The 27,219-nt window shown below is 37.2% G+C and overlaps 1 protein-coding gene across 1 annotated transcript; it reads right to left on the bottom strand.

The window, feature by feature from the left end:
- On the bottom strand, positions 1–27,219 carry ugcg (UDP-glucose ceramide glucosyltransferase). The gene is made up of 9 exons (XM_026219355.1): positions 26,949–27,219; positions 17,853–17,994; positions 8,364–8,466; positions 6,941–7,042; positions 6,710–6,822; positions 6,104–6,282; positions 5,502–5,588; positions 5,100–5,286; positions 1–3,857 (listed from the first exon to the last, which is right to left on the bottom strand). The coding sequence occupies exons 1-9, from the start codon at positions 27,044–27,046 to the stop codon at positions 3,687–3,689; spliced, it is 1,182 nt and encodes a 393-aa protein (XP_026075140.1). The 5' UTR covers positions 27,047–27,219; the 3' UTR covers positions 1–3,686.

Here is a 27,219-nt window from a genome sequence, read left to right on the forward strand (position 1 = left end):
TTTCCCTCTCCCTTGGAATGACATACCAAGTAAATCTTATTGTGCATTTGACAGTTTCAGACATGTGATGTGGTGCATGAATGATGACAGAAACTCAAACACAGGAAGTGAGAAAAAAAAAAAAGAGTGGCAGGGAACTGACTTGCATTGCTTTGAAAGGAACTATTGTACTGCTAATGCAGCCACGAACTAATAAAACTACTCCAAACGCCAGCATGAGGATCACACACAGATTGGAGCGGAGGAAATACACACTTTTTATATTGCTTGATAAAGCTTTAATTTCTCTGTAATGACACAGTTTCCAGCTGTGAATTACGCAATCAGCATCAAGAGTACAGTACACAACATCTACAAAACAACACGAAGTCTGTCCAGCCATACCTTTACACTGCAGAAAAATCGAACAGAACTCATAAGGAACAAGTCAAATGTACAACTTGATGATAATTTAAGCCTTAGGAAGCAGTGTGTGTAATGGATATCAACCAAACCTCATAAATAAACTGTACATATTACAAAAACACATGTGGATCACAACTAGACTTTTGTCCTATACTCTGACTGATGACCGGATGGTAAACATGTAGCAGTGGTTTCTCTCGGTTGCTTCGAGTCCAGTGCTGTAGACTTCGTTAAAATTAGTGAAATGTGGTAATGTTAAATCATAGCACAAGATATGACACTTAAAACTCAAAATGGCTTTGTGTCAAGACATTTCGAGACGGTCTAGGCAGCTCACACATTTGTTTCAGATCCTGTAAATGCATCCCAATGCGGTTGACGCAGACCGAGTTTCTCAATTTTTTTGTGTTCCTGGTTTTGAGCAAACGGCTGTCGGCAAATGCAGGACAGCCACATATTCTCACGTCCACATGGCACCATACCGGGTCACCAGTCTTTCACAAAACAGGTTAATCTGACAAACATACAACTGTACATTAATGGGAAACAAAAAAAAGTCCAGTTCCCCACAGAGAACGTTATGATAATACAATCCTATCAGAATTGGCTTATCAAAAAAAGGCAATATTTCTGCAAACACGCACTCAGCAGCATTCTCTCACGGTCACACAAAGAGGGGAAAAGTCTAAACGGGAGATTTACAGTGCATTGTAGACTTTTCGGAATTGAGGTGAAGTTACGTTTTGACAAATATATAATATTTCACATATATAACATAAGCCGATATGGTTGAAAGTCAAAGAGAGGAACTGAAGAACTGAATGGCAGCTTTGGCCTTCCCTAAATAAATGTTAGTTTCTACTGTGGTGTTACAGATAAGATGACAGTCACATGTTCTTGCAAAGGTGCATTCAGTTTTACCAGTGGTGCAGAACGACAACACATCGGGTGTTATTCAAACGCTGAATTAATTTGTTAAACATTCATCCTGAAAGCATTTCTTTTATAATAGTAGCACAGAATTCGACGCAATCATTTATGCAAGAATGGTTTTAACTTAATTTAATCCAATGCAAAAATTATAAAAAAAATTGAAATTACGAAATTCGTTGCAACAGTGGTTTTGCGCAATTATTCAATCCAGGGCAGCTATTTCCGAAAGAATTATTAAAAATAATTCGCAAAACCACGTTTGCGTAAACTAGCACACCAAACAGAATAATTCATAAAACTCTTCTTTTCCAAATTGTCACCTTCAATTGAATAATTTGTAAACCAACTCCAATTTACAGAAGAAGTTTGACCAATTATTAAATATAATGGTTTAATTCCATGTAGTTTATGGAAGAATGTTTTTTTATTTAATGATTTTGCAAAACGTGTTTCATGAACGAGGCTCACTGAGGTATGATAAAGGTCAACAAAATCGGAAATGTTTATTTTACCAAAGCTGGACAAGTCAATGGGTTAGGAAGCTTGCTTTCGTTTCACAGCCTGAATACAGTAAAACTAATAATAATGCACATGATTATTGCTAACTGATTGCTTCCCAGCTGTTAATACTTCAACTGCCATGGTATGAACAAATGGCATTCATGTATCGTGGCCTCATGCACAAAACATACGTTTACTTCTAATAGTCAGCCCAAAGTGTTCAGTAGTAGACCAAAATCAGATGCTTTCAAATTAGAAAGAACAACCCGACACCAGAACAAAAACACAATGCATGGTTTGGCATTGGGCTAAAACAGTGTTTATAACATCATAAACGGCAGCTGATGGAATATGAAGACACATGCACACGGCTCAAGTCAACGTGTTTTACCTGAATCACATATAATGGTTTTATATTAATAACAAGTCTTGAACATCAGTGAAACAATTCTGCCAGAGCTGGCATGGGTTCTTCACGATCAGCGCCTTGTTTTATGAATGCATGGCAGTAGGAAAGAGCTAAGAAATGAGGGAAATACAGAGAGAGCGGTTTAACAACAAAGTGCTGGCAGTACGAAACCGAAATTAGCAGTTCCTCAAGAAAAAACGTGGAAAACAAGGGGAACACGGAGAAGAAGGTCAATAGTTTCGTGAATACTGTTTGACTGTAAGAGTATATATATGTTAATGGTGAATGACTGAGTAGATCCAAATAGCACAGTGTGCGACTGACATATTTTGAAATGTATCAGAGTGTGAATGCACGTTTGCCAGGAGATATTTATATATTTTTTTTTAAATAATTGAGCAATCACTCATGCCAAATTGTTTACAAAAAATATAAAAATTCGAATAACCTTGAACTTCTCAAACTCTTTACGCCAACAGAATCTGGTTTAATCGGCTAACTGAAATGACAATGGATGAAATGATCAGAGAGTTTATGCATTTATATCCAGTCAAACATCAGGAAAATACTGACAGCTTCTCAGACAAACAACAGCGGGGCAGGAAATGTGTTTTAGCAAACTCTGATCCTGGTACAAGAGCAACTACTGCAGAAAGTGAAGCACGGGAAGATAAAAGACCTTGAAGAAATCTGCATTAAAGATGCCAAAATGATAACAATAAATGGCACTCAATTTGATCTGCAGATATCACGGTGAGGAGTAAACCTCGTGTTTGAATACTGCAGGATCGATCGTCAGTATGCCATAATTCCTTATATATTACCTCTACAGAAGATATTGCTCTGTCCAGTAAACATAAAATGGACCCGAGTGGATCCGTTTTGAGCATTCAGAAGTCCAAAAATGTATAAAATATGGCAAGAGTGCTGTATGTTGAGAGCAACACTGTGATAAGCAAGTGATCCATACATGGGCTAGTGCCATTTTAAAAGGCTTCAGTCATTCTCCATCTCACGATCATCATTAAAAACTGTACCGTTCATTCAAACTCATCATAAAATGGATATGTCACGAGACAGCTGTTAAACCAGCACTAAACTTGTTTGCACAACTTAAATTTAGATACATTTTTATCATGGTAACTGATGCCAGCTGAAGTCCCGCCACCTCCTCTTCTTCTTCATAACTTTTGGCTCATCTAGAACGAGGTCTCAAATTGTTAAGAGACCGCACAGGAAAACAAAAAAAGCACCAAGGACATAAATAATCTATTTGCTGAAGTCACAGGTTAAAAACTAGCAGAAATAGGAATACCCCCCGCCCCTCCCCCGACTCCAAAAAGAAAGTTGCAGTTCGTTTGTCCATCTGCGCCCATGTCTTCTCACAGTTCTGTGTCCATGTTCACATCAGTGCATAGTTCAAGGCACACGGTGCCGTTTAAACATCCAAGATTTCCTCTGCTGTACCTCCGCAGCGCAATCGGTAACGTCCCGCTCTCCAGCTGATGGTGGGGTCCCAAAGAGCGGACAAGAATATCTGAATTGTCATGGACTCCCTGATGAACCAGGCCACTGCGTAGTCCAGCTTGGAGAAGGACGGAGGGCCGCCCTTTGAGGAAAAGGAGCAGAAAGACAAGAATCACAACAAGAACCGACAAATGCTGCACTTCAAGATCAAGATCAAACTGGGCTTTGAAGAGCAATTTATGATGATTGAAAGAGTTGAAAACCATCTGTTTATCAGTCCCTCCAGGAAAACCGCAGATTTTTTTTTGCGAATGTCGCGAGCAAAAATCCTTGATTTTGCGGCAAGTTTTCTTAAAAAATGCGATGGAATATGCGGGATATTTTTGCAATTTTATGCAATGAAATTGCGTGAAATTGCAAAAACTGCGGTTTGATGAAAAAGAGAAAAAAAGGTGATTCCCCCAACACCTTTTTCTCAATAGGCTACTACCTTGATTTAAAGAGTAATTTCTTATTACTTCCTATGATAAGCGAGCATACTAAATCACAGAATATTTAAGTTGCAATCTCTTATGGCAACGTAAATTATTTTACATACTACTAATATAATTGCAACTGTAAGTTTTTGGTACCGTTCTGTAACAAAAAAGTGCAATCTTACACCTGTAAAGTTGGATCAACTTCTGAATGAAACTACAACAGTGTTAGTAGCCTAGTGAGAAGGGGGTGCTGGGGGAATCACCTTTTTTTCTCTATTTCATCAAACTGCAGTTTTAGCAAGTTCTCGCAATATAATTTGGCTCCACTGTCATGTAACAAATCGGGAAACTGCTTTGTGCGTTCTTTTGCGCTTATTTTAGTTGGCAAATAAGAATGATTTGCGCGCTTCAAGTTTCACCCTGGTTTCACCGCGGGGTTTGCAGATGATCGCGTACATGTCACGTAATTACGTCACTTCATAAGGTTCCCATGGCAATAGGGGAAAATGGCGCTTTACTTGTGTGAAGTAAACGCAACATTTTTCAACGTTCTGCTAAGAATGAGTTTTTTGCAATGAAAATACAGGGATTATGAAATCATTGCTAGCCCCGCATATTTGGTAATTTATGCAGCAAAAGAGCGGCGTATTTGAAAAAATGCGACCCCGCAAAAATATGCGGCCTTTGGCTGATCATGCATTAAATCAAACGATCGCATAATCGCGTTTTTCTGGAGGGACTGGTTTATAGATTGACAAACATGAAATGTTTCTAGAATTCTAGAGTTAGAATTGGATTAACATCCAGAATCAAAGGGGCAAGACTTGATTTTATCCTTTTATCCTATTTGATTGTCAACAAAAATGGTTGTTTTGTAGCAGAATGGAGCTGAAATAGCGTCTCACCTGTACTCCTCTCAGCTGGATGTAATCCGAAATGAACCAGGCCAGGCAATGGCACAGGAAAAACACCATGATGTCCCAGCGGAAGACATGGTGGGCGGCCCAGCCGATGATAAGACTGGCCACAAAGCACTCGGAGACGGGCTCGATGATGGTGGCCGGCAGCATGTTGATCCTCAGTTTGCCCCATCTATTAAGAGCAGAGGACAATGAGGCGAGCTCAGCAGTATTTCTGCACCACAAAATGGGAAATGTATTGGATAGCTTATTCTGAGAAACGCATCAAGATATGCTCTGTATTATGATGCAATTTAAAAGATAGGAATACATCTGCATTGCTATCATCAATGCACTAGAGGTGGCTCCATCACAAAAACAGTACTGAACATAAAAAGCCGATTGTACCTGATCATGCGAGACTGGAATTGTGCAATGGAGTACGAGCCGGAATTCTGCATGGCTACCTGCGTGGCCATGGAAAACTTCCATCCCCTGCAAGAGAAAGCCCACGTCACTGAACTGACAAATAAAGCATTTTATCTAAGACTGAGAGATACAATTCTGAACACATTAAAGGAATATTTCATTCATTGCTCCACACCCACATGACCTTGAGATGATCTTTTCCACACAATAAAGGCACAGGGAAGCCAAACTCTCAAACTCTAAATAGACACATTACATTTGTGCATAGAAATTAATGCAATTCATAATAAATGCAACATTTCTAAATGTGGTTTAGTTTATCTGAGGTGCTAAAATAGAAAACAAAATAAACTAAATCTAATAAATAAAAATGCATAAAAATATATAGACATGTTATTAAAAACATACACTTGAACATTCTGCTTGTGTGTTTCACAGAAGAAATAAAGGCAGAGTTTTGGAGCTACATGCGTTAAAGAATTGTAATTTATTGCTTTAAGGACGATGAGAAAATGTAAGCGGATGGAATGTGATATCAAGAGCTATTAGCACTGTACAGGTATGTAATGAGTTTGGCAAACCTGTCTGCGATGGCCTTGGCCATGAAGTAATCTTCAGCGATGTACTGAGCAAACGCAATCAGCCCCCCAGCTTGGTCCAGGATCTCCTTCCTCATGAGACACGACATCCCCGTGACGCACTTGATTCCCGCGACATTGGCCGAGATGTAGGAACGAGGATGTGAGGTTCCAAAATAAACCTGCAGGAAGCCATGTAGGACAGTGTTTATACTCCACATAATTCATCTCTAAAGACATGACGCATTAAGAATCGTATTACTCATGTAAACACTTCACACAGTTATTTATTCGCAGAGCTGTCAATTTAACATGCTGATAGATTGCCTTCGAAGTCTGTTTTTGTAACACCTATTAAATGTAATGGCTAATATAAAATTTAATTGATCGAGAGATGATTTGGTGATTGGGTTTTACTTGGAGCTTAAAATACAGCCACAAGGTGTCAGTTTTATTTCAGTGTGACAGGACAGAACGGCCCTCGAATACATAATACACAGGTTCTAGAAGCAATGACGAGTTGATAAGCATCAAAGCTTTCCAGAGCCTGATCCAGAAGACAAACGTCTCCAGCACTGAATTCAGAAGGTCTTAGTGAAGGCTGCTGACCTGCTCCAATGTGGCGGCGAATCCCTGTCTGTCTGCCACATAAGGAAGACCGTGAACCAGTCCCACCTTCTCCGTCATCTGATTGGCCATATCAGTGAGAGTGTCTGGCTTCACTGTTGAATATCACATCAGGATTAGCACAATCTCATGAAAACATGAAGTGTTCACAGGAAACAGTAGGAATGAAGAACTGTATTCACTGGTTTTAGATTATAATGTGGGCAAACTCACCTCGAATGCCACTGTCACAGATCCAGACGAGTTCATACCTTGCCCCTTCATAAGCTGGCATGAGGTTATTTATTTTTGGATTGATGCCAACTTTCTTACCCCCTAGAAAGAGATAAAGAGAAAAAAAATGACAATATTAATTACCATTAGGGCTGTAAATGATTGTCTCATACCATCATACAATTTGTCTATTTAAAAAAGAAAGTGTGGTTATCAATTTACAGCTGCAGATGTTTTAGGCTAGAATGAAATTAATATTAATAATATTCCAGAAATCAAAATATATTAAAGCAATATTTCTCTTTTGGTTCACTTGTGTTACAACAGGCACTGAATATCACATAATAATAATAAAAACATCATTATTTGATATTTTCAGTTTCATTTTTAACTTTGCTCTTTTGTAGGCATTTTAATATTTTAATATTTTTTTAGTTATATATATATATATATATATATATATATATATATATATATATATATAAATTGTATTTTTTTTAGCTTTCATTTATTTTTATTGAGTTTTAGTACTTTTTTTTTTTTTTTACATTTTTTATTTAAAATATTTGCCAAGGCACCATTAATAATTTTCACTTTATAATCTAAAATGTATATTTATTTAAATTAACAAAAACCATTTTAATAGTTTTAGTTAACCAAATGACATTATGAAACCGTAACAGCCAAAAATGAAATATGCAAACGTGAAACTGGAGTGAATTATGGTTATACAATTCCACTTCAAATTACAATATAAAATATGACTGGAATTTCTGGAAATATAGTCATATTTAAAGATGATAATAATAATAAAATTAAAATGCAAGACTACATATTATATTTGATTAAAGGATTTGACTTGAAATTAAAATGCACAATGATAGAAGTCATGATTAAAGATTATAACGCAAGATCAGATTAAATAAACATCCTCAAGCGATTATATTAATCGTAACAGGTCTAGCATCCATCAGTCAGATGAAGATGTTTATTTGTAAAGCACCACAACCTCGCAGACGATACATGTTTTCTAACAGCTTCAGCTTGATTCGAAGCAGCGGATGACATGTCTGGGACGGCCCGTCTCCCCTGACTGTTTGTGCACATGACAGACTGGCTGTAGGCAGCGGGGGGGATAACAGGACCCCAGAGAGACCCCCGCTCCAGTCACCAGCTGTTCCTAATGAGCAAGAATCAATATCCACTCCAAGAGCTACATGTGCATATACACAGTTGGGTTGCGGCGCACACACGGGACGCCACGTTCCTTCCCACAGGGCTCCTCAGAGACCCTGCCTGTTCCCTGCACACCGTCGGCTAAACGAAACGAGGGACCAGAGATGCACCTCAGCACAACACTGCCCGACTTCTCTCTATTACTGCCTTCATGTTACATAAAAAGCGATTACCACCATACACTTACCTATAAATAACCTGGCGTCAACATTCGGATATTTGCCCAGCAGCTTCTTACAAACATCGATAGCTGGATCGTCGTGGTCCTGGACACACAGCAGAATTTCATACTGTGGAAACAAGCAGAAACAATGTTGAGCAACTCGCTCCGTTTGTAGAAGAGAACATGTCATCAAGTTATTATGGCACAATAATACATTTAGAGGCTGATGTAAACTGATGCTGGCTGTTTCTAAGATGCTGTCCAATTACCCACAGTACATCACATATATATATATATATATATATATTTTTTTTTTTTTTTTTTGGTAAGAAGACCATGCAGTGAAGCAGTTAAAATATGAAAAATATTTGAGACATTTTGACCTCTAAGTCAAAGTCATGGACAAAATCAATTAAAAAAAACAATCTCAATTGATCTCGCTGGTTTGGTCTGAGCTGACAACACTGAACTTCCTGCACTCTACTGAATTGAGCGACCGAGAAAGTGTGGCAGGCCGTAATAAAGGCTTTCAGGGAAGGCTATTTGAAGCTTGGACTCGCACCAGGGCCAAAGTGAGAAAGAACAGGCCTGCGCTCTGACAAGAGACCCCCGTCCCCCTCCAGCCACCTCATAATACTCCACAGTGACCATGTTGCCATGGCTATGGCGCGGGACACAGGAGCGGAAAGACAAAGGGCCTTTTCTGTGTGTCCAGAGATGTGGGTATGCGACAGTGACCCCGAGCAGGGTAAAAGTGCTACGCTGAAAGAGTGGGAGGCTCTCATTCAAACATTTATAGACGCGTCTGGGGAGCAGGCCCTCCAATTTAGATCCAGTGCAAAGAATCAGGAGCACTGAACTGAGCCGAGATCAACCCGTCCCGAATCAGGGAGCATCAGACTAAACATGAGGAAGTGAAATAATATAACAGATGAATACTAGTGCCAAAGAGAGGTGAAGTGGAAAGCAAGGGGAAATCCAACTGTTCAACATCTCAGATCTTGTGACATTTGTGTGTCAAAAACAGCAAAATAGAAGTGCTTGTGTTTAGGAATTGTAACTTATATGCATTCAAGGTTTAAATAAAAATAGCTTAATATAACTATCAAGTAAAAAGAAATATTTAAAGCAATTTAACTGAAAAAAAATAGAAATAATAAATAATGAAAATGACAAAAACAAGACGCATGCAATTGGCACAATCATTTTAAACTATTTTTTTTTTTATACTTTTTTTTTTATGTTGGATTCTTATTTGTCATTCCACCTTAAAATGTACGATTCACACAGTGCACGGGATATATTTTATCTCTCAACACATTCAAAATCATCACAGTTTGTGCTTGTTAGTATGGATGAACAACTTCGACCATAAAAACATCTGACAAATACTTTTGTTGTAAAACAGTCCTTAGATCTCATGTAACATAATGACTGCAATAACGCGGTTTGACCAGTGTGGCGCTGTAGCACAAGACTGTAATTCAATCCAATAGAAGAAGAACGAAGAAATGAAGCAGAAGCAGTGGGAAAGTTCTACAAAACTACAAAAACCTACCAAACAAATCCCACTTTGATGTCATTTATAAAGGCCCCGATACACAGATATTTTTTGTTCTTCACTTAGCCAGATATATGATGAAAAAACATTTATCTACATGAGGAAACAATATTTATTAACAAATATCTGGCATTCCTTTTAATTTTATATTTTGTTATGTTATAAAGCTTTGTTTATATAACAGGGAAATTAGTTTGTCTGTACTGACAACTTCCATAATATTAAAACCAATAATATTATCCAGATTCGCCTTAAAATAGTCTTTGAATTACAATGTAGATTAAGCAGATGAGGACATGAATTAGGTTAAACTACTGATGCCACAATGACGCAATTACTAACCGACAAATGTTAAAAGTTATGTTGTGGTAAGGGATCCAGGAATTTCACTTTTTTTGGTTGCGACAACATTGCGGTAATGAAATTTCAGTAACCAGATTACGTTATAATTACATGACTGTCTTATACTTTGGTTAGCTTGGTTACAATCTCAAACACATAAGAGGTAAAAGGAGGAAGACCTATGTTTGTATAGTAAAAGGAGTAATTACACTAGAAAATGCACAGGTCACCTACGGCCATTTTTATGACGTCCACGCTAATGAAACCACTGCTCAAATCAACTGTGCAGCTTGGCAAACGACAAAACCTTCAGTAAATATTAGGGATGTAACGATTCACGATACAATTCATGATTTTGAATTCACCGTTCGATTCATGGTTTGTTTTTTACAAAATTAGATTTATGACAAATTATAAATTTAACGCATTCTTTTATTATTGCTTGGACATTTCTTACAGATTTCTTTGTGAAATTGAAATAATATACTAATACCACAAAAGAAGATATTTTGAAGAATCTGGGTAACTGAACAGTTGCTGGTCCACATTGAATTTGATAGTAGCAAAAAATACTCTGGAAGTCACCGTGGACCAGCAACAGTTTGGTCTTGCACGTGTTTCTCAAAATAGCATTTATGTTCAGAAGAAGAAATAAACTCATTCAAGTTTAAAACCACTTTTGAGTGAGTAAATAGTGGTATAAATATAAAACACTATATAAAAAAAACATTGAAAGAATTTACATTTTTTATATCTGGGTGAAATATTGCTTTAACGTTATTTAAGCAACAAAATACAAATCACTCACTGGTCTTGACTGACGAAATATAATACAGCTGCTTTAGGAATCAGTTTATATAGTGTTTTATTTTATATTTGTTCATTAAATTTATTGAATGCTCCTGCTAAATACACCTTTTGTACCTGAAATTGTTATTTTATGTCTATATTTTTGTGTGTAGTTGTAATGTGCATTTTTGTCATTCTTTTATCTTTGTTATTAAAAAAACTTCTTTGGCCTAAATATCTGCCAATCTTTTTTTCTGTTACCTTGAAAGGCTTGGTCTTTATAACAGGGAAATTAGTTTGGCTGTAATGACAGACAACTTACAAAATAGTAAAACCAACATGACAGACAATTGTGATACTTAAAAAAAAAAAAGAAAAGAAATCATGTTACATTTTTTTCCACATCGCACACCCCAAGTGAACACGTGTTTCTGAATGTCTTTAAGGCATGTTAAATCACACCGATGTTTAGGATGGAACACTATGTTTATCTGAGAAAAAGTACAAGCAGATTGCAATCAGCACATGACAGCCGGAAATTATTTGATCAGGGGTTAACCAAACAACCAAACAAATCAGCAGCCAAACGTAAAAAAAGGGTGCACGTTTAGCACTGTTTGTTACTTGGTTGGGGGTGTGGTAGAAATTTTACATGTGATAAATCTGAACAGCTCTCAGCAGCTGAACATCTGGCCCTCATGACATCCAGATCGAGATCACATTCCACTGTTTTGTGCGTCATTTAAAATTCCTGGTAACATTTACTTTGTTAGCACAGACTCACTTGGAAGTTGATTTTGACTGACCACTGCAATGCAACCCCTGTGTACTCCTGCTGTAACTTAGGCAAAATAAATTGAACAAACTGTGCTGTAATATACGTGTTAATCTGAGCTAAGAGTCATACACTCCTATTGGTAGTAGAAAGCATAAATGCTCATAACCAGCCAAAATATTTAATGAACAAAAGGATGAACTGTAGATTTGCCAACGGCCGAATTACTAAATGAATAAATAAATCTACAGTTCTTTATTCTGATTCTGAGTGGGCCTAAGACACAAGAAAACATTTAAAATGACACATGAAAATAAATAATTGTAACAAATATTTTTAATTTAGAGGACACAGCTTCGGATCACACACGGGTCGATTTTCGCATGGTTCTGAACAAAAACAGCAGACGGGCTGACTGAAAAATGCACATTTGTTCGCTGCCAGAAATAAATGTGATTTACCTGGTAACGGCTGTACATAAAACAGTGTTGCGCTAATAAATGCTACTTTTTCACACACTGTACATATGAGAGATGAAATGAAAACGCCATAGAATCTTTTCTGAAAGACTTTTCAAACCTTGAAAGCACAAAATTAAAATTCAAGCATTTTCAAGGATTTCAAGCACACGTACAAATGAAGTATGTGTCTTGCAAAATTCATCTTCCACGGTAGTCAAAAACAAATATGTAAATTGCAATGCCTGCAATGGCCAGGAATTAAGTCAGGAATAAACCTGCTGTAAAAGAAGGGACTCTTGCTATTGGCATAGCTGTTGAAAGCAATTCATATTTTTAAACTGGCCAAAAATTTTACTTCCTCTTTTATTTGCAATGGGCAAAAGCTTTATGCTATTTGCTTAAAAGAAGGAAGCTATTTAATGTAATTTAATGAAATTAAAGATGCATTTACGCTTGTTGTGATCTGATTAAGACCTGAATTAAAGAACTGAGGAAGACTTCCTCCTAGAAAAATGAAAAATAATGTTGATGCACAATTGGCTTGTATAGTCGAGAAGAGATATTTCATTTTACAATAAAATGTATCAATATCCTAAAATGTACTATACAATTAAAGAAGATACAATAAATAAAAATACAAAATCTTTGGCTAAAATAAGGGAAAAAGTTCCAAACTGATTCAAAACTGAAACAAGCATTGCGTGTCACTGAGAAACATACAGACTGTCTGGAACACAAATAAGGAATAAATTAATGAAACACTTGTCCAGTCAGATCAAGGGGACTAGAACTAAAGGCTGAACACAAAACATCTGACTGGCTGTGATTGTGTGGCGTCAGTAGTAGCTTCACGTGCAGTGCAGACAGGGAAATCACTTGGTTTGGAATCTGCTTGAGATGAAATGATTTCAAATGGATATTTTCTAGATCTAGATGATTAGATCGGATTCCTTCACAGAAGACGCTTTATAAGATAATCTTCCCCTCCTGTTGTTCACTTGAAATTTCACAAGGTACACTCCTAAAGAGTGGAACCACTTCTCCAACCCAACAAAGAGCAGTAGTTGGAGGAAGAATCAACATATGTGCTGCTCAAAAAGAGATGTGTGGGAAAACAGAGCAGACTGTCTGAATGCACCACTGCAGAAATAATGTACCCAGTCATCTCACTTCACACACATCACATGGCCCGAATCTTGAGCGGAGCACAGGAAGAGCACAGGGCTTTATCCACCACAATCAACACTTCGATCTACTAAACTACAGAAACCTCAACCTTCACTTGATCGTGACTCATTGTGAAAGTCTAAAGATTATTCTATAGATCCTAAGAAACAATGAATCATCACTTAGGTTTTGCCTTTAGTCACATAAAAATAATGCAGAAATTGATTGATTGAGAAAGTAATGACTGGATTTATATGTATACATTATTGTACAGAGGCGTTTTCTTTGAGGCGGCAAATGAAAAAAGCAGTGGGTTTTTACCTTTTCTTTCCTTCTGTCCCCTCACTTAGGCAGAAATATCAAAACTTCTCCTCTCCAGCCATCCTACAGCATGCCCTTCTAGACCCAATTCCCCTCAAACCTCCTCCAGGCAATCTATCCTACACTTTTATCAACACTCACACACATCAATACATCTCTCCTCACAGGCACTTTCCTGACTGCATTCAAGCAGGCTCAGGTAAGCCCACAGCTCAAAAAACCTACATTAAACACCTCTCTTACAGATAGCTACAGACCTGTCTCTCTCCTTCCATTCATAGCAAAAACCCTCGAAAGAGTTGTTTTCAACCAGATATAATTGTTTCTTTCACAGTCAGGTTTCAGGTGTTGCCATTCATCAGAGAATGCACTACAGTCAGTCACAGAAGCCCTGCGGATTGCAAAAGCTGATTCCAAATCAGTTCTTATTATGCTTGATCTATCTGCTGCTTTTGACACGGTCAATCATCAGATCCTCCTGTCCACCCTCTCATCACTGGGCATCACAGGGATATAAACTTCACTGGTTTGAATCCTATCTCACTGATAGGTCTTTCAGGGTGTCTTGGGTAGGGGAGGTATCCAAAGCACATCAACTTGTCACTGGGGTTCCTCAGGGATCAGTTCTTGGACCCCTCCTCTTCTCCATATACACGACATCACTGGGTCCAATCATACCGGCACATATATTCTCCTATCACTGCTATGCTGATGACACAGCTATATCTTTCATTTCAACCAGATTATCCAACGGTAGCTGCACGTATCTCAGGCTGCCTGGCGGACATCTTGGCATGGATGAAAGAATATCACTTACAGCTCAACCTGGCAAAGACTGAGCTTATTGTCTTCCCTGACACTCCAACTGTACAGTATGATTTCTCCATCCAGCTAGGCTCTTCTACAATATTTTCATCAATTTCAGTCAGAAATCTTGGTGTAACCTTTGATGTCCAGCGGACTTCAAAAGACCACATTGCACTGCTTGATCTTGCAGGTTTGCATTGCACAACATCAGAATGATCAGGCCCTTTCTAGCGGACATGCTGCAAAACTTCTTGACCAGGCCCTTGTCATTTCTAGGCTGTACTACTGCAATACTCTTCTAGCTGGACTTCCATCAAGCACAATCAAACCTCTACAAATGATTCAGAATGCAGTGGCATGACTGGTCTTCAACGAACCCAAAAGAGCTCATGTTACACCTCTCTTTATCTTCTTACACTGGCTACCGTTTGCGGCTCGCATCAAGACATTGATGCTTGCAAACAGCCACAGGCTCAGCACCCGCCTACTTCCACTCACTATTACAAATCTACATCCCCTCCAGAAGTCTGAGATCAACTAGTGAGCAACACCTCATGGTACCATCACAGAGAGGCTCAAAATCACTTTCCAGAACATTTTCGTTCACCATTCCTGGCTGGTGGAATGATCTCCTCACCCCTATCTGGAATGCTACATACAATTTTAAAAACTCATTTAAAAAAAAAAAAAAAAAAACGATTTATTCCTTCTTTTTCTACCTTGTATTTATTTGAACAATGTCTAAAACTTGGTATTATAAGCACTTCCTTTGTTTGTTTGCCTCTTTAAGAAGAATCGCTTTATGTATCCCCCAATTGTAAGACACTTTGGATAAAAGAGTCTAAAAAAATTACTAAATGTAATTGTTCAATTGCAGAATTACTACACTACCCATAATCCCAAAGCATAATCCACCAATCAGAGAACTCGCAGGTAAAATGGAAATGAGAATGCAGGGTTATAGGGAGTTTTTGCAGGCTAGCGCAGGCCAGCTAAGCTTAGCTAGTCACATTGCAAACAAGCTTTCTGAAGTTAATTTGTATAAATATGGTATGAAATACTGTAGGGTCTGATATAAAAACATGTTTAAAAGACCCAAGTGCAATGATATATATTTATATTAAAGTGAAGCATTTTTACTGTAATACAATAAAAGTCTAATGAAAATAAATTTTAAAATGACTCAGAAAACCTAGCTGATTCAGCTACAACATTTGAAATATACTAAATTTAGGTTCATAGAACTATATGCAGTGCATTACTAGCAATCAAGATTTTTTAAACTATAATACCATCAGAAAAAAATTGAGGGGACTGGACTTTCTGTCCAGAGAAGGTCATGGAATTGCATGTTTATGCCAGATCATTTTTAATTTAGGCGCTCTGACAGATGGCTTACAACAGATCACAATCATCCAACGGTAAATGGGTTATTTCGCAGAGCAGCCACACCTGGAAAAGCTCCTCATTAGAAAAGCATCAGTGATTTTTTCAAAAGCTTTGTGCTCAAGTCACGATGCAAAATAGAAACACTGTAATTAGACGGTGGCAGTGCTCAGCAACAAAGATGAGTATGTATTATCAGGGGACGCACCCTGCGTGTTTCCATCACGTCTGCCCTAACCTCTTCATTACTGTTCAACAGTTGCCGCCTTTAGCAAATCCTGATGGGTGAAACTCATGAAGAACATGGCCAGGTCTCATTTCCCACAAAAATAAATGTGATATTTTGCTGAAAGAAATTTAAGCTTAATGCAGAATTTAAAAACTGTTATAAGTTTTTTTTATCAGCACAGTAGAATGATTTCTGAAGGATCGATGCTGAAAAATCAGCTTTGATCACAGAAATACATTTAAAAATATATTCTAATAGAAAAGAGTCATTTCACAATATTACTGTTTTTGCTGTATTTTTGATAAAATAAATGCAGAGACTTGTTTCAAAACATTACACAATTGCACCGACCCCAAACTTTCTGCACACTGAAAATGTTAAAATATGATGAAAGTGTCATTACAGTGATGAAAACTTGTGGGGATCCTGAAATCACGGCAAAATGCTAAAAGTCGGCTTTAGTCTCTTTATGCAAAATATAAGGTCTTAATTAACGTGACCTGGACATGTTTTGTATGTACCTCATTAAGGTCCACTTTTACCTTTCACAATGCTCAGGCCTGAATATTTGGGACGGCCTTCAGATACATACATTTGCTAGGAAAATTTGAACACCTATTCAAATATGAAACTCTCCAGTCAGTGCCTTAAGAATGTCAGAGAGGAATATCCTGTAAACAGAGAAAAAAAACTTTATTTACATAAAAACAAAGCAGCGGTGCTTCTGGAAATTTGGTTTTGTTTTGTTTCATCTTTGTATCAGCATCTATTGCTTTCTATGTTGGTGGCCTGCTACAATTCACCCTCTTTGTTTTAAAACATCACAGCAGTGCCGTCTTGACTCTAGTAACAAGGAACAAACTGCAGAGAACATAAAACCAAGACACAGATGACGCATAAATGACAGCAATGTGGGAAAACAGCAGCAGTGTGTAACAGACAAATGCCATGTCGTCTGCCCAGCATCTTCATCATCAGGGTGCAACTGACCTGAGTTTCAAACTCAATGGAAAGACTCGATCAAATTTCATCCACTGGTAAAACACAAAATCAGACTACTCAGATTGTGTTTCATTAATTAAGAGACAGGAAGCCATTGCAAAAGTCCTTAAAAGGTCAAAATACCACGCAAACCTGATAACAGGACATGCCAGTGGTTTTGACAGGATGTGAAAGGACAAAAATGAAAATTGACAACTGTAAAAAAAAAAAAAAAAAAAAAAAAAAAAAAAAAAAAAAAAACACCAAGAGTGGTACACATGAGTAATAACGTACAAGTATCAGCCGGCTAAATCAAAAAGTGTGGTTGAAAACGGGTCACGTGTTTTGACACAATCTTTTAAAAGCTTACTGAAGTATGAGACTTATATTTCCGTCTTTAACTTGAAAATGCTATTCAATTTTAAATGTGAACTTTAACTTTTCTACCCCAGAAAAATAAGTTTGACTGCATGAAAGATAATAGCACACCTCTCCTCACACCCCACACAGTTTTAAGCATAATTTCTGTCCGTAGCTAATTTAGGTCAATTTAGGAAGTTTTGTACTTATGGGTTTCAAACACATAATAGCAAATGCTAATAATAACAACAACAACATGACATGAACATGACTATCAGCAACTTGAAACAGCAGCACGAGCAACAAAAAGGTCAAAGAGTTTAGCGGAAGGTACCTTGGGATAGTCCAGCTCAAAAAATGTCTCCAGATTGTTTATGAGATTGGGGTCCACTCCCTTGAGGGGCTTCAGCAGCGACACACCAGCCAGTTTGCTGTATGGCACCTTCTCTGTGGTCTTCCTGTTGAGATGCAGACGGCTGAAAGGAGAGAGAAGGAATGTTTTTATATTACACCGTGCATTTCAGTGTTGAGGGTTATGCAATATGCATGCATTTCCCATTTACTGACTGATAGCTCATGTTGAGGTTACTGTACAGTAGCTCTACACTACATGTGAACGTGCATTTACTCATCTCACTAGCACAAAAACAGATTCAGTATTCCTCAAAATGAATAAAAACAGTGCAAATGCAAACCTGCAGTATTTAAAAATGTTCATCCTTTATGTATTTTACCCCATTTGTCTTTGATGGTCCAATTCAACCATGATACCAATAAGCAAAATTTACTTTAAAGATAACATTTGTCTTTTTGTTTTGTTTTTTATGAAGAGAGAAAAATGAGCCCAGCCCAGATCAGAAAAGTAACAGATATGCAACATAGCATTTGTTTCCATAAAGTAAAGCAATTTGTTACTTTTTTTTTTTTAAATAATGTAACTCAATATTGTAATGCATTCATTTTATAATTGCATTTCAGAAATTATTAGTGCATTTCAAGTGTCCACAGGGTAAAACAGGATGTTATGGTGCTTCTGTTGTGCAGGATGGTTCTTTGTGATCCTGGGGACAATGGGCTGGCACTAGGAAATAAATCTAAATCTCTGCACATTCCGGTGCATTTATGATCAGAATTAATCTTAATCCTTTTACAGAGATAAACACTGTGATGCAATAAAAAAAATATCAAAGTGAATGACACTACAACAAGACACAAGAACCAGGTCTATGTTGCACACATTGAGTCAAATCCTAGGGACTCTATTTGCAAGCATCCTGCAGTAACCAAATTAAGGCTGCAGCACACAGGCATGCAGTGCGACGGCGCATTATTTCAAACAGTGATCAACTGTTTGTTTGCAGTTTGACTGGCAGCTGAAAGTGTGATCACGTGATCAAACTGGTTTAGTTTCCCAAGTTACTGCAGTTTCATTACTAAAGATATGTCAGTTCAGAGAACTGTTCGTGTTCACGTTATGTCTTGTTTGATGGCACAATGCTCAGGTAATGTCAAGTTAACCGTGTCAATGTTTATAGAGAAATTTCCAAGTTACTGCAGTTTCATTACTAAAGATATGTCAGTTCAGAGAACTGTTCGTGTTCACGTTATGTCTTGTTTGATGGCACAATGCTCAGGTAACGTCAAGTTAACCGTGTCAATGTTTATAGAGAAATTTTAAAATTGAGCGATTTGATCAGCAATTCCAGCACCCTCTGCTTCTCAGGAACTCCACTTGTGCACCTCTCATTGGTTTCTGTCTGAAGGGTCTGGAGTCTTTCCTGAAACACTTGCCAGCACTCCACAGAAAAAAAGCACAGAAGCTTCCAAGACAGCAGTAGGCATTAAAAGCTGGAAGAAAGATTTATCTGTCTGAGCATGTTTGGTTTGGCAGTGTATCTTGACTGCAGAAACATCACTGTTGGTTCTCTGGAATTTCAAACAACATGTCAAGCTCCATCTAATGCCAAGACTGGGCATTAAAAAAAAAAAAAAAAAAGTAAAATGAGAGCTAAAACTCCATAAACTGCCATTTTCATTAGTGCTTATTGATGTGATATATATTTGCCAGGCTGATTTATCTGCAGATATTTGGCCATTTTGAAAATATCTGCATCAACTGATTGCCTGACTAACCGATTAAAATCAGTGTACAGAACAGTTGTCCAAATACATTTCAGACTATAAGCATAAAATCGTATTATACATAAATATGTACATTATAAAGACTGATAATCATTTGAACCGATATTTGTTACAGCTAATCAAACGTTTCTTCATAATCGGTTATCGGTTCATTTGTTGTTTTAGAAATAAATGGCATTTGCTTAATTTGGGAAACAAACTTGCTGTTTCCAATTGTTTTTGTATTATTCAACCTAACTAGCAAATATTTCTCTTAAGTGAGAAATACATAGCACTCTTAGCTTTCTTATAAGTTGCCTTTTCGACCATCCCAAATAAAACAATACATTTATTTGCAGAGTTATGATCATGTGTATACCTTTTTTTTTTATCCAATTTAAGTTTTGGGTGTGTTCTAATTCTAAAACTATAGAATTATTAACTAAAGCAATGTATTTTTTTACACGTTTCCTGTAAATATAGTAAATATAAAAAAAAATGTATGGTATTTAGTGCTGGAAAAACGTATGCTTTTATTTAAAATGTATTGTTGGAAGATTTGTTTTGTGTGGAGCTATATTATATATATATATATATAGAGAGAGAGAGAGAGAGAATAAGTGGGGAGTAAGGCTTTACGACCAATTTTCTAATTGAACATGCGACTGCCACTAAGAATGCAACCATCACGAATGTCGAAAAAAAGTGAAACGTGGCTCAAAAGAAAAATATTATTGCTGTTGCTGTTGTTTGTTTTAGTTTACATTTATTTGTATTATTATGTTGGCTTGGCAACAAGCCAACATACTGTTATGCTATTTAAACTTCTTCTTCATCTTCTTCTTTTTTTTCTTATTATTATTTTTCTGACAGAAATTCTGAACGCTACTCCTCCTAGGGCTTTAAAGCCACAAGCCCCAAACTCGGCAGACACCTGCGGGATAGAGCGGTGCTGGTTGCTATATCTTTTCAGACGGATCAGACTTAAAGTTTTTTTTTTATTAATTTTTAAATGTCAAAAACATTACCCATAGACTTACATTATCTGAGAAAAATTGCGCCCCTAGTTGCAATACCCGAGATTAAAGGGAGGAGTCAGGTTTCGTTTCACTTTTAAACCGGTTAAAAATACTAAATAATAAGTAAATAATACAATTTCCCTCAAACTGACAAGCTAAACCAACATATCTGATTATTACAGGGGTTAGGGCTCATTAATAATTTATTTCTGGGCAGAGAGCAGTCAGAAAGATGAGAGAAGAATCACGGCTGCTCATCTCAGGCTGTCTCCACGGAGCTCACAACGAGCGAATTCATTCTTATTTAAGACCTTTTAAAACGGCGATTGCACGCAATCCACACGTTAGAACACACCAAGAGCTAAATTCAGATGTTTCTGAACTGTTTAAAGTAATTACATGATATATTCGCGGCAGCGCAACTGCCCGCGAGCTCGCCATGTATTTCTCTGAACACTTGAAGAGAATTACAGCCTGTCACATTAAAACACTGCAGCGAAACGGCACAAAACAATTAGAAGAATATATTATAAACATGAAAATGAGTGTTAATATGTGCTTGTGAGATTTTATCTGTCAGGCTGAACCTCACATCAATTGCTATCCATCGTCACAACATGGTAAAGTCATTTATATATATTTTTTAAGAGCTTCTTAAAATAAATATTCCTGCGAATGCACACAATCCACCCATTAGAACACACTTAGAGAAAAATCCAGGGGTTTTTGAGCCGTGTATGTGTGCAAAATGCAATATTTGACATCGCGAAGGGAAAAAAAGTCACATGACAGCCGCGTTTGGGGCGAGATCAGACAAATAAATAGGCTAAACATTTCATTCACACTGACAAGCTAAATCAACATATGTTATTATTACCGGGTCAGATATCTCATTAATAAATTATGTCTCTGACCAAAGAACAGAGAGAAAGACGAGAGAGAAATGAGCACTTCATCAGCATTTTTTAAGAGATTCCAAAAATAATATCACAGCACTAATCCACCCATTAGAACACAACAAGAGCAGAATTCAGGTGTTTTTGATATGTTTATGTGTGAAAAATGACATAATTTGACAGCGTGATACAGCTTATGAATACTGGAAGGAAAAAAGTCACGACAGCCTTTTAACTCTGGAGTCGATTAACGCATTGGGCAGAGAGCAGTCAGAAAGATGAGAGAAGAATCACTGCTGCTGTCTCCACGGAGCTCACAACGAGCGAATTCATTCTTATTTAAGACCTTTTAAAACGGCGATTGCACGCAATTCACACGTTAGAACACACCAAGAGCTAAATTGAGATGTTTCTGAACTGTTTAAAGTAATAACATGATATATTCGCGGCAGCGCGACTGCCCGCGAGCTCGCCATGTATTTCTCTGAACACTTGAAGAGAATTTACAGCCTGTCACATTAAAACACTGCAGCGAACCGGCACAAAACAATTAGAAGAATATATTATACACATGAAAATGAGTGTTTATATGTGATTGTGAGATTTTATCAGTCAGGCTGAACCTCACATCAATTGTTATCCATCGTCACAACATGGTAAAGTCATTTATATATATATTTTTAAGAGCTTCTTAAAATAAATATTCCTGCGAATGCACACAATCCACCAATTAGAACACACTAAGAGAAAAATCCAGGGGTTTTTGAGCCGTGTATGTGTGCAAAATGCAATATTTAATGACATATAATTTGACAGCGTGATACAGCTTATGAATACTGGAAGGAAAAAAGTCACGACAGCCTTTTAACTCTGGAGTCGATTAACGCATATACGCGTTTTGAGTCATTTTCTGCTGATAACCCTGACAATTACTTAAATTACATTTTCAGTTTTAATCGTACAGATAAGAGCAATACATCAATCGAATCTGTAAAGGGTCTACTTTTTTTGGATACAAACATAATAACAACAAAACTTTGTGCACTTATAAAATAAAGATAACAAACAAGGTGTGCTGTCTTCAACCTTGTCTGCGCTGATCTTCATTTACAAACACGTCATTAAAATGAACTGTAACTCCATGAATACTCAACGAAGAGACATGAGAGATATATCTATAGAAAGCTTGACATGTCTACTTTTAAACTAAACAAGTGCTGCCGAACAAATTTTCTGTGATAAAGTACGCGATGTCCTTTTTTCACGTCTCCCTTCTAATGTGTATGGAAGGCCAAGAGGGTCAAATACACGTTAAATACGTGTATTTCACGCGTAGACAACACGTATTTAAAGCGTTAAATACGCGTTGTTTACTCATGAAAAATCAGCGTGTATTTAACGTGTATTTCACGTTTTAAATACAAGTTAAATACACGTGAAATACAAGTGAAGTATGCCTTAAAAATCAGTTTGAACAGGTCAGTGTAATTGGCTGCTGAGGACTTGGGTCAAACCACTTCTGTGTGCTTAGAGGGGTGTACCATTCATAGACAGGCAACCACCATTTAACATGCTATAGATCAGCTTATTCAGCCTTATTATTTAGTCTTTTTTCTTTTCTGTTTTGTATAGCCTATAAAAATAATATATTTAAGTTTCAGTTTTATGAAATATTTATTTTAAATATTAATTAAAATTTTGTGGTGATAGTATAACGTTTATAAAAGTTACAGTATTTTGTAATGAAACAGAACTTTTTGTTTAGCTCTTGACTCACCGAAGTATACTATATATAGTGTCCCTTCTTTAATTTTTCAGTAGTGTGATAACTTAAAATATGTTGTCAGTACTATTAAAATAAGATTAAATTGAATGGTATTTAGGAGATTATGGTTTTTGCATGACTTATTTCGCATTCAGCTAGACAACCCTGTCGTAGCTGTTATCATAGCCTAGGCTTTTTATTAAAAAAGAAAACAGCAAGGGACCATGGAAAAAGACTGAAATAAGGTGTATTTTTTATGGTATTATTATTTTTTATTTTTTGCTGCGGGGCAACTCAAGAATGTTGGGCACACAAGTACTATGGCTCTTTTGCCCCATGGCCAAGATGGCCAAGCCAACATCAAAGTTAGTTCACTAACTTTTAATTCTAGTTATTATTATTATTTTTGTTATATATCGGTTACTAAACCCTTAGACATAAGAATCAGTATTGGTCATATATTTAAAACATACACATTACATAAGGCAACTAACCTAAATGTTCATTAAGAAAGATGACCGACAAAATCATATGTAATATAGATGTTAGTGAAGGGAATGCCTCTGCACATGTGTTTACAGCAGCTCTTCATCAGTTCACGCCAGAGCTGCTCCTGCTGGAGGTGTCTTCCTCTCTCACGCTCTATTAAATATGGGGGGCAACACGGCCTCATCTCACCGCCTCGCAGCATTAGCGGACTGGGAAGCAACACCACTACACAATACTCAAAGACTACATTCCTAAAATAACAATGACTAAATTTTAATGAACCATCGGGAATTCACTTCCTTGGATGCCCCAAGGCGGAGGAACAGCTTTTAAAATAAAGCATTATTTCCTCAATACATGTGAGATTTGTGTGTGGGCGGCACATTTCTAAAGTACAGCGTAATAAACGGTCATATGCTAGTATTCAGTATGCATCAGCTATGCTTCTTCAGTTTGCTTTAAAGAAGACATAACATTGTGTTAATCGTCTTGAGTACCTAGAGAGTAGTACTGCATCCTTCATATCTCAGAACTGTTTTATTTATAAAAGACAGATACAGCTTCACACTTCATGCAGGAGTGCCATGGATGGAGCTACATTTCGTAAAGGAATTGCTTGTTGCTTGGTTTGGTCTGTACTTTTGGTCTGAACCTTCACTTCAATAAAGACTCATATAGAGCTGTTGTGAAAATCTAATTAAAACTTTAAGTGAACTTATCTGTTCCCGTCAATCAGACCCAACTGCAACTGCAATCAGTGCTTTCTCTTTGTGGCAGTCCAACATGAACCCATGAAGATATGTGCAACTTCCCGACTTCATGCAAAGAGGAAGGATTACATAAAGATATTTTACTAAACACATCCCATCATCACACTGGGTCAAATGTCACATACCACAGGAGTAACATCAGAGCCGAGGAACAGGAAACACGGCACACGAGGAAGGACTCCACTTGGGTGAGGTTCCCAAAGGACGGGCATCACACCATCCTCACACCTCACTACTGAAACTAGGTGTACTCGGGACTCAAAGAGCCTCTCGGTTACATCATCCAACCTGTATTTCTCCCTCTTAACATCTCTGACACTGCCACTGAACAATTACCCAACCAGATAAACAATATTAAAAAAAAAATTAATATAAAAGACTAAATTTTCTTACTTTCTGTGGACGCTACAGCTGGCAAAACTGGGTTGCAAACACATTCCTTGTGATTTTAAAAGTAGGTCCATTAAATACCTTCGACTCTCAACATATAAAGGAAAATACTAATAACAGACCATTGTCCACTCACAAAAATATATCATCTGGGCCTAGGGAGCAACATAACTGTTACAAAGAAAGCAGTTGACTTCAGCATACAACCTGATCGGGGAATTCAGTCCTTTCAAAAGTAAAACTATACACCAAAAGCTCAAGAGCAGAGAAGAACAATAATAAATATTACAGTATAAGCATTTCGTAATGCATGATAAAAAAAAAAAAAGGAAACTGACGTTTTAAGGCTCATTAGAATGTGTGTCGTGTGACCCGAGGCGACCTCTTCCCGAAGCCTGGCCATTTTTGCATTAGCGGGTAAACAAGGACACAGCATTTGGGAGTTTGCAAATGTCCAAAAACAATTATGTAAGACGGACACAAACAACAGGAGCCTGCATGATCAGCCTGACTCAGACCAGAACGCTGAAAGTGAATGAGCCTGGTTTCAGAATGCGACGTGTGGGTTATTCTGTAGTCGGATCAAAGCATGACAGAAACCAAGCCGACTCACATGACACACTGTTGCAGGTGGAGGAAATTCCCAAAGCTCCCTATAGTCTACAAAGTTCAGTTCATTGTAGCCTTCAGTCAGAGAATCACACTTATATACACATACATACAACTGATCAAAAGTTTGGATTCAGTAAGACTTTTAATGTTTTTTAAATAAGTCTCTTATACTCACCAAGGCTGCATTTGTTTGATAAAAAATACAGAAAAAAAACAGTAACATTGCAAAATGTTATTACAATATAAAATATTGGTTTCTATTTTAATATACTTTAAAATATAATTTATTCCTGTGATGATTCCGCCTATATTGTTAGAAAATGTTTCTATTTTAAATAAACAACCTTCTTTTTAACTTTTTATTCATCACAGGAATAAATTACATTTATTTAGGTATATCATGTATATTCAAATTATTATTTTACATTATAATAATATTTCACAATTTTTTTTCTGTATTTTGTAGGTTCTGTAAACATTACTGATCCCAAACATTTGAACTGTAGTGTGTTATATATATATATATATATATATATATATATATATATATATATATATATATATATATATATATATATATATACACTGTCTATGGGTTATTGATGCCATTTTACAATATAATTGGGATATACATGTATAAATGTATACATTTATAATCAATCAGATTTATACGATATGAGATAATAAAATGGGGGATGGTATGTTATGAATAATAAACATTGGTTATCTCAATAGAAAACTGATGATTATATCAATGGTAAACAATCGTGTTGGTGAGGACAGGTTTTCTAAACACGACTAACCCAAACAAAACCATTTTAATATAAACAAATGGCATTAAACCAGGAAAGCCGGGTCTCTAGTGAAGCTGGAACAGCTCTGACTCTCACCACAGACAATTAATAAAAGCCTCCTGAGAAATTAAACCCCCGCGTGATTTAAAAAACCCGTTAGACTTTGTAAAGTACCGAATAGAATAACACGAACAGTGCGCAGTAGCTATGCTAACTATCATCGCTAGCGATAAAAAAAAAAAGAGATTAATGTAAGTCTAGCCGGAGGCTAATGCGTGTATGATTGACGTTTTATTAACTATTAATTCATCCCCCGCCAGCTGATGGTGCGAGCAATATGAACGTGTTGATAGATATAAATATATTTTCACGCAGTAGCAGTAACACCGAGCTGAAGAGGAAACCAGTGTTCCTGTTAGCAAGACACCCCATCTGCACTGAACGCAGCGACGCGACGCGACATGCTACAACGCTCCCGTTACAATCAATGGATCGGTCTACGCTGCAAGCTTGCGATCGGCGTCACGTCGCGTTTGATGGTTTCTCTCAAATCAATGATGCCGCAGTCACTTACACGTAGATGATGGACACGAGGTGCATGAACCAGAGGACGATGAACAAGCCGAAGCCGAAGATGGAGAAGCCTTGCAGGGCTAGATCAAGCAGGGCCATGACTGTCCTGTGTCCGGATGCGATGACACCTCAGTGGTCGGCCCTAATGCTGGAAGATCTCTCTCGCGCTTTCTCACACATACACACACGCACACACATACATACACATTCAGATGACTGAACTAAGTGGGCGGGTCTGCGGGGAATCAGCGCGTAGCTGAAGCGAAGACGCG

Source organism: Carassius auratus, chromosome 35 (assembly GCF_003368295.1).
Source record: "Carassius auratus strain Wakin chromosome 35, ASM336829v1, whole genome shotgun sequence".
Classification (NCBI taxonomy): domain Eukaryota; kingdom Metazoa; phylum Chordata; class Actinopteri; order Cypriniformes; family Cyprinidae; genus Carassius; species Carassius auratus.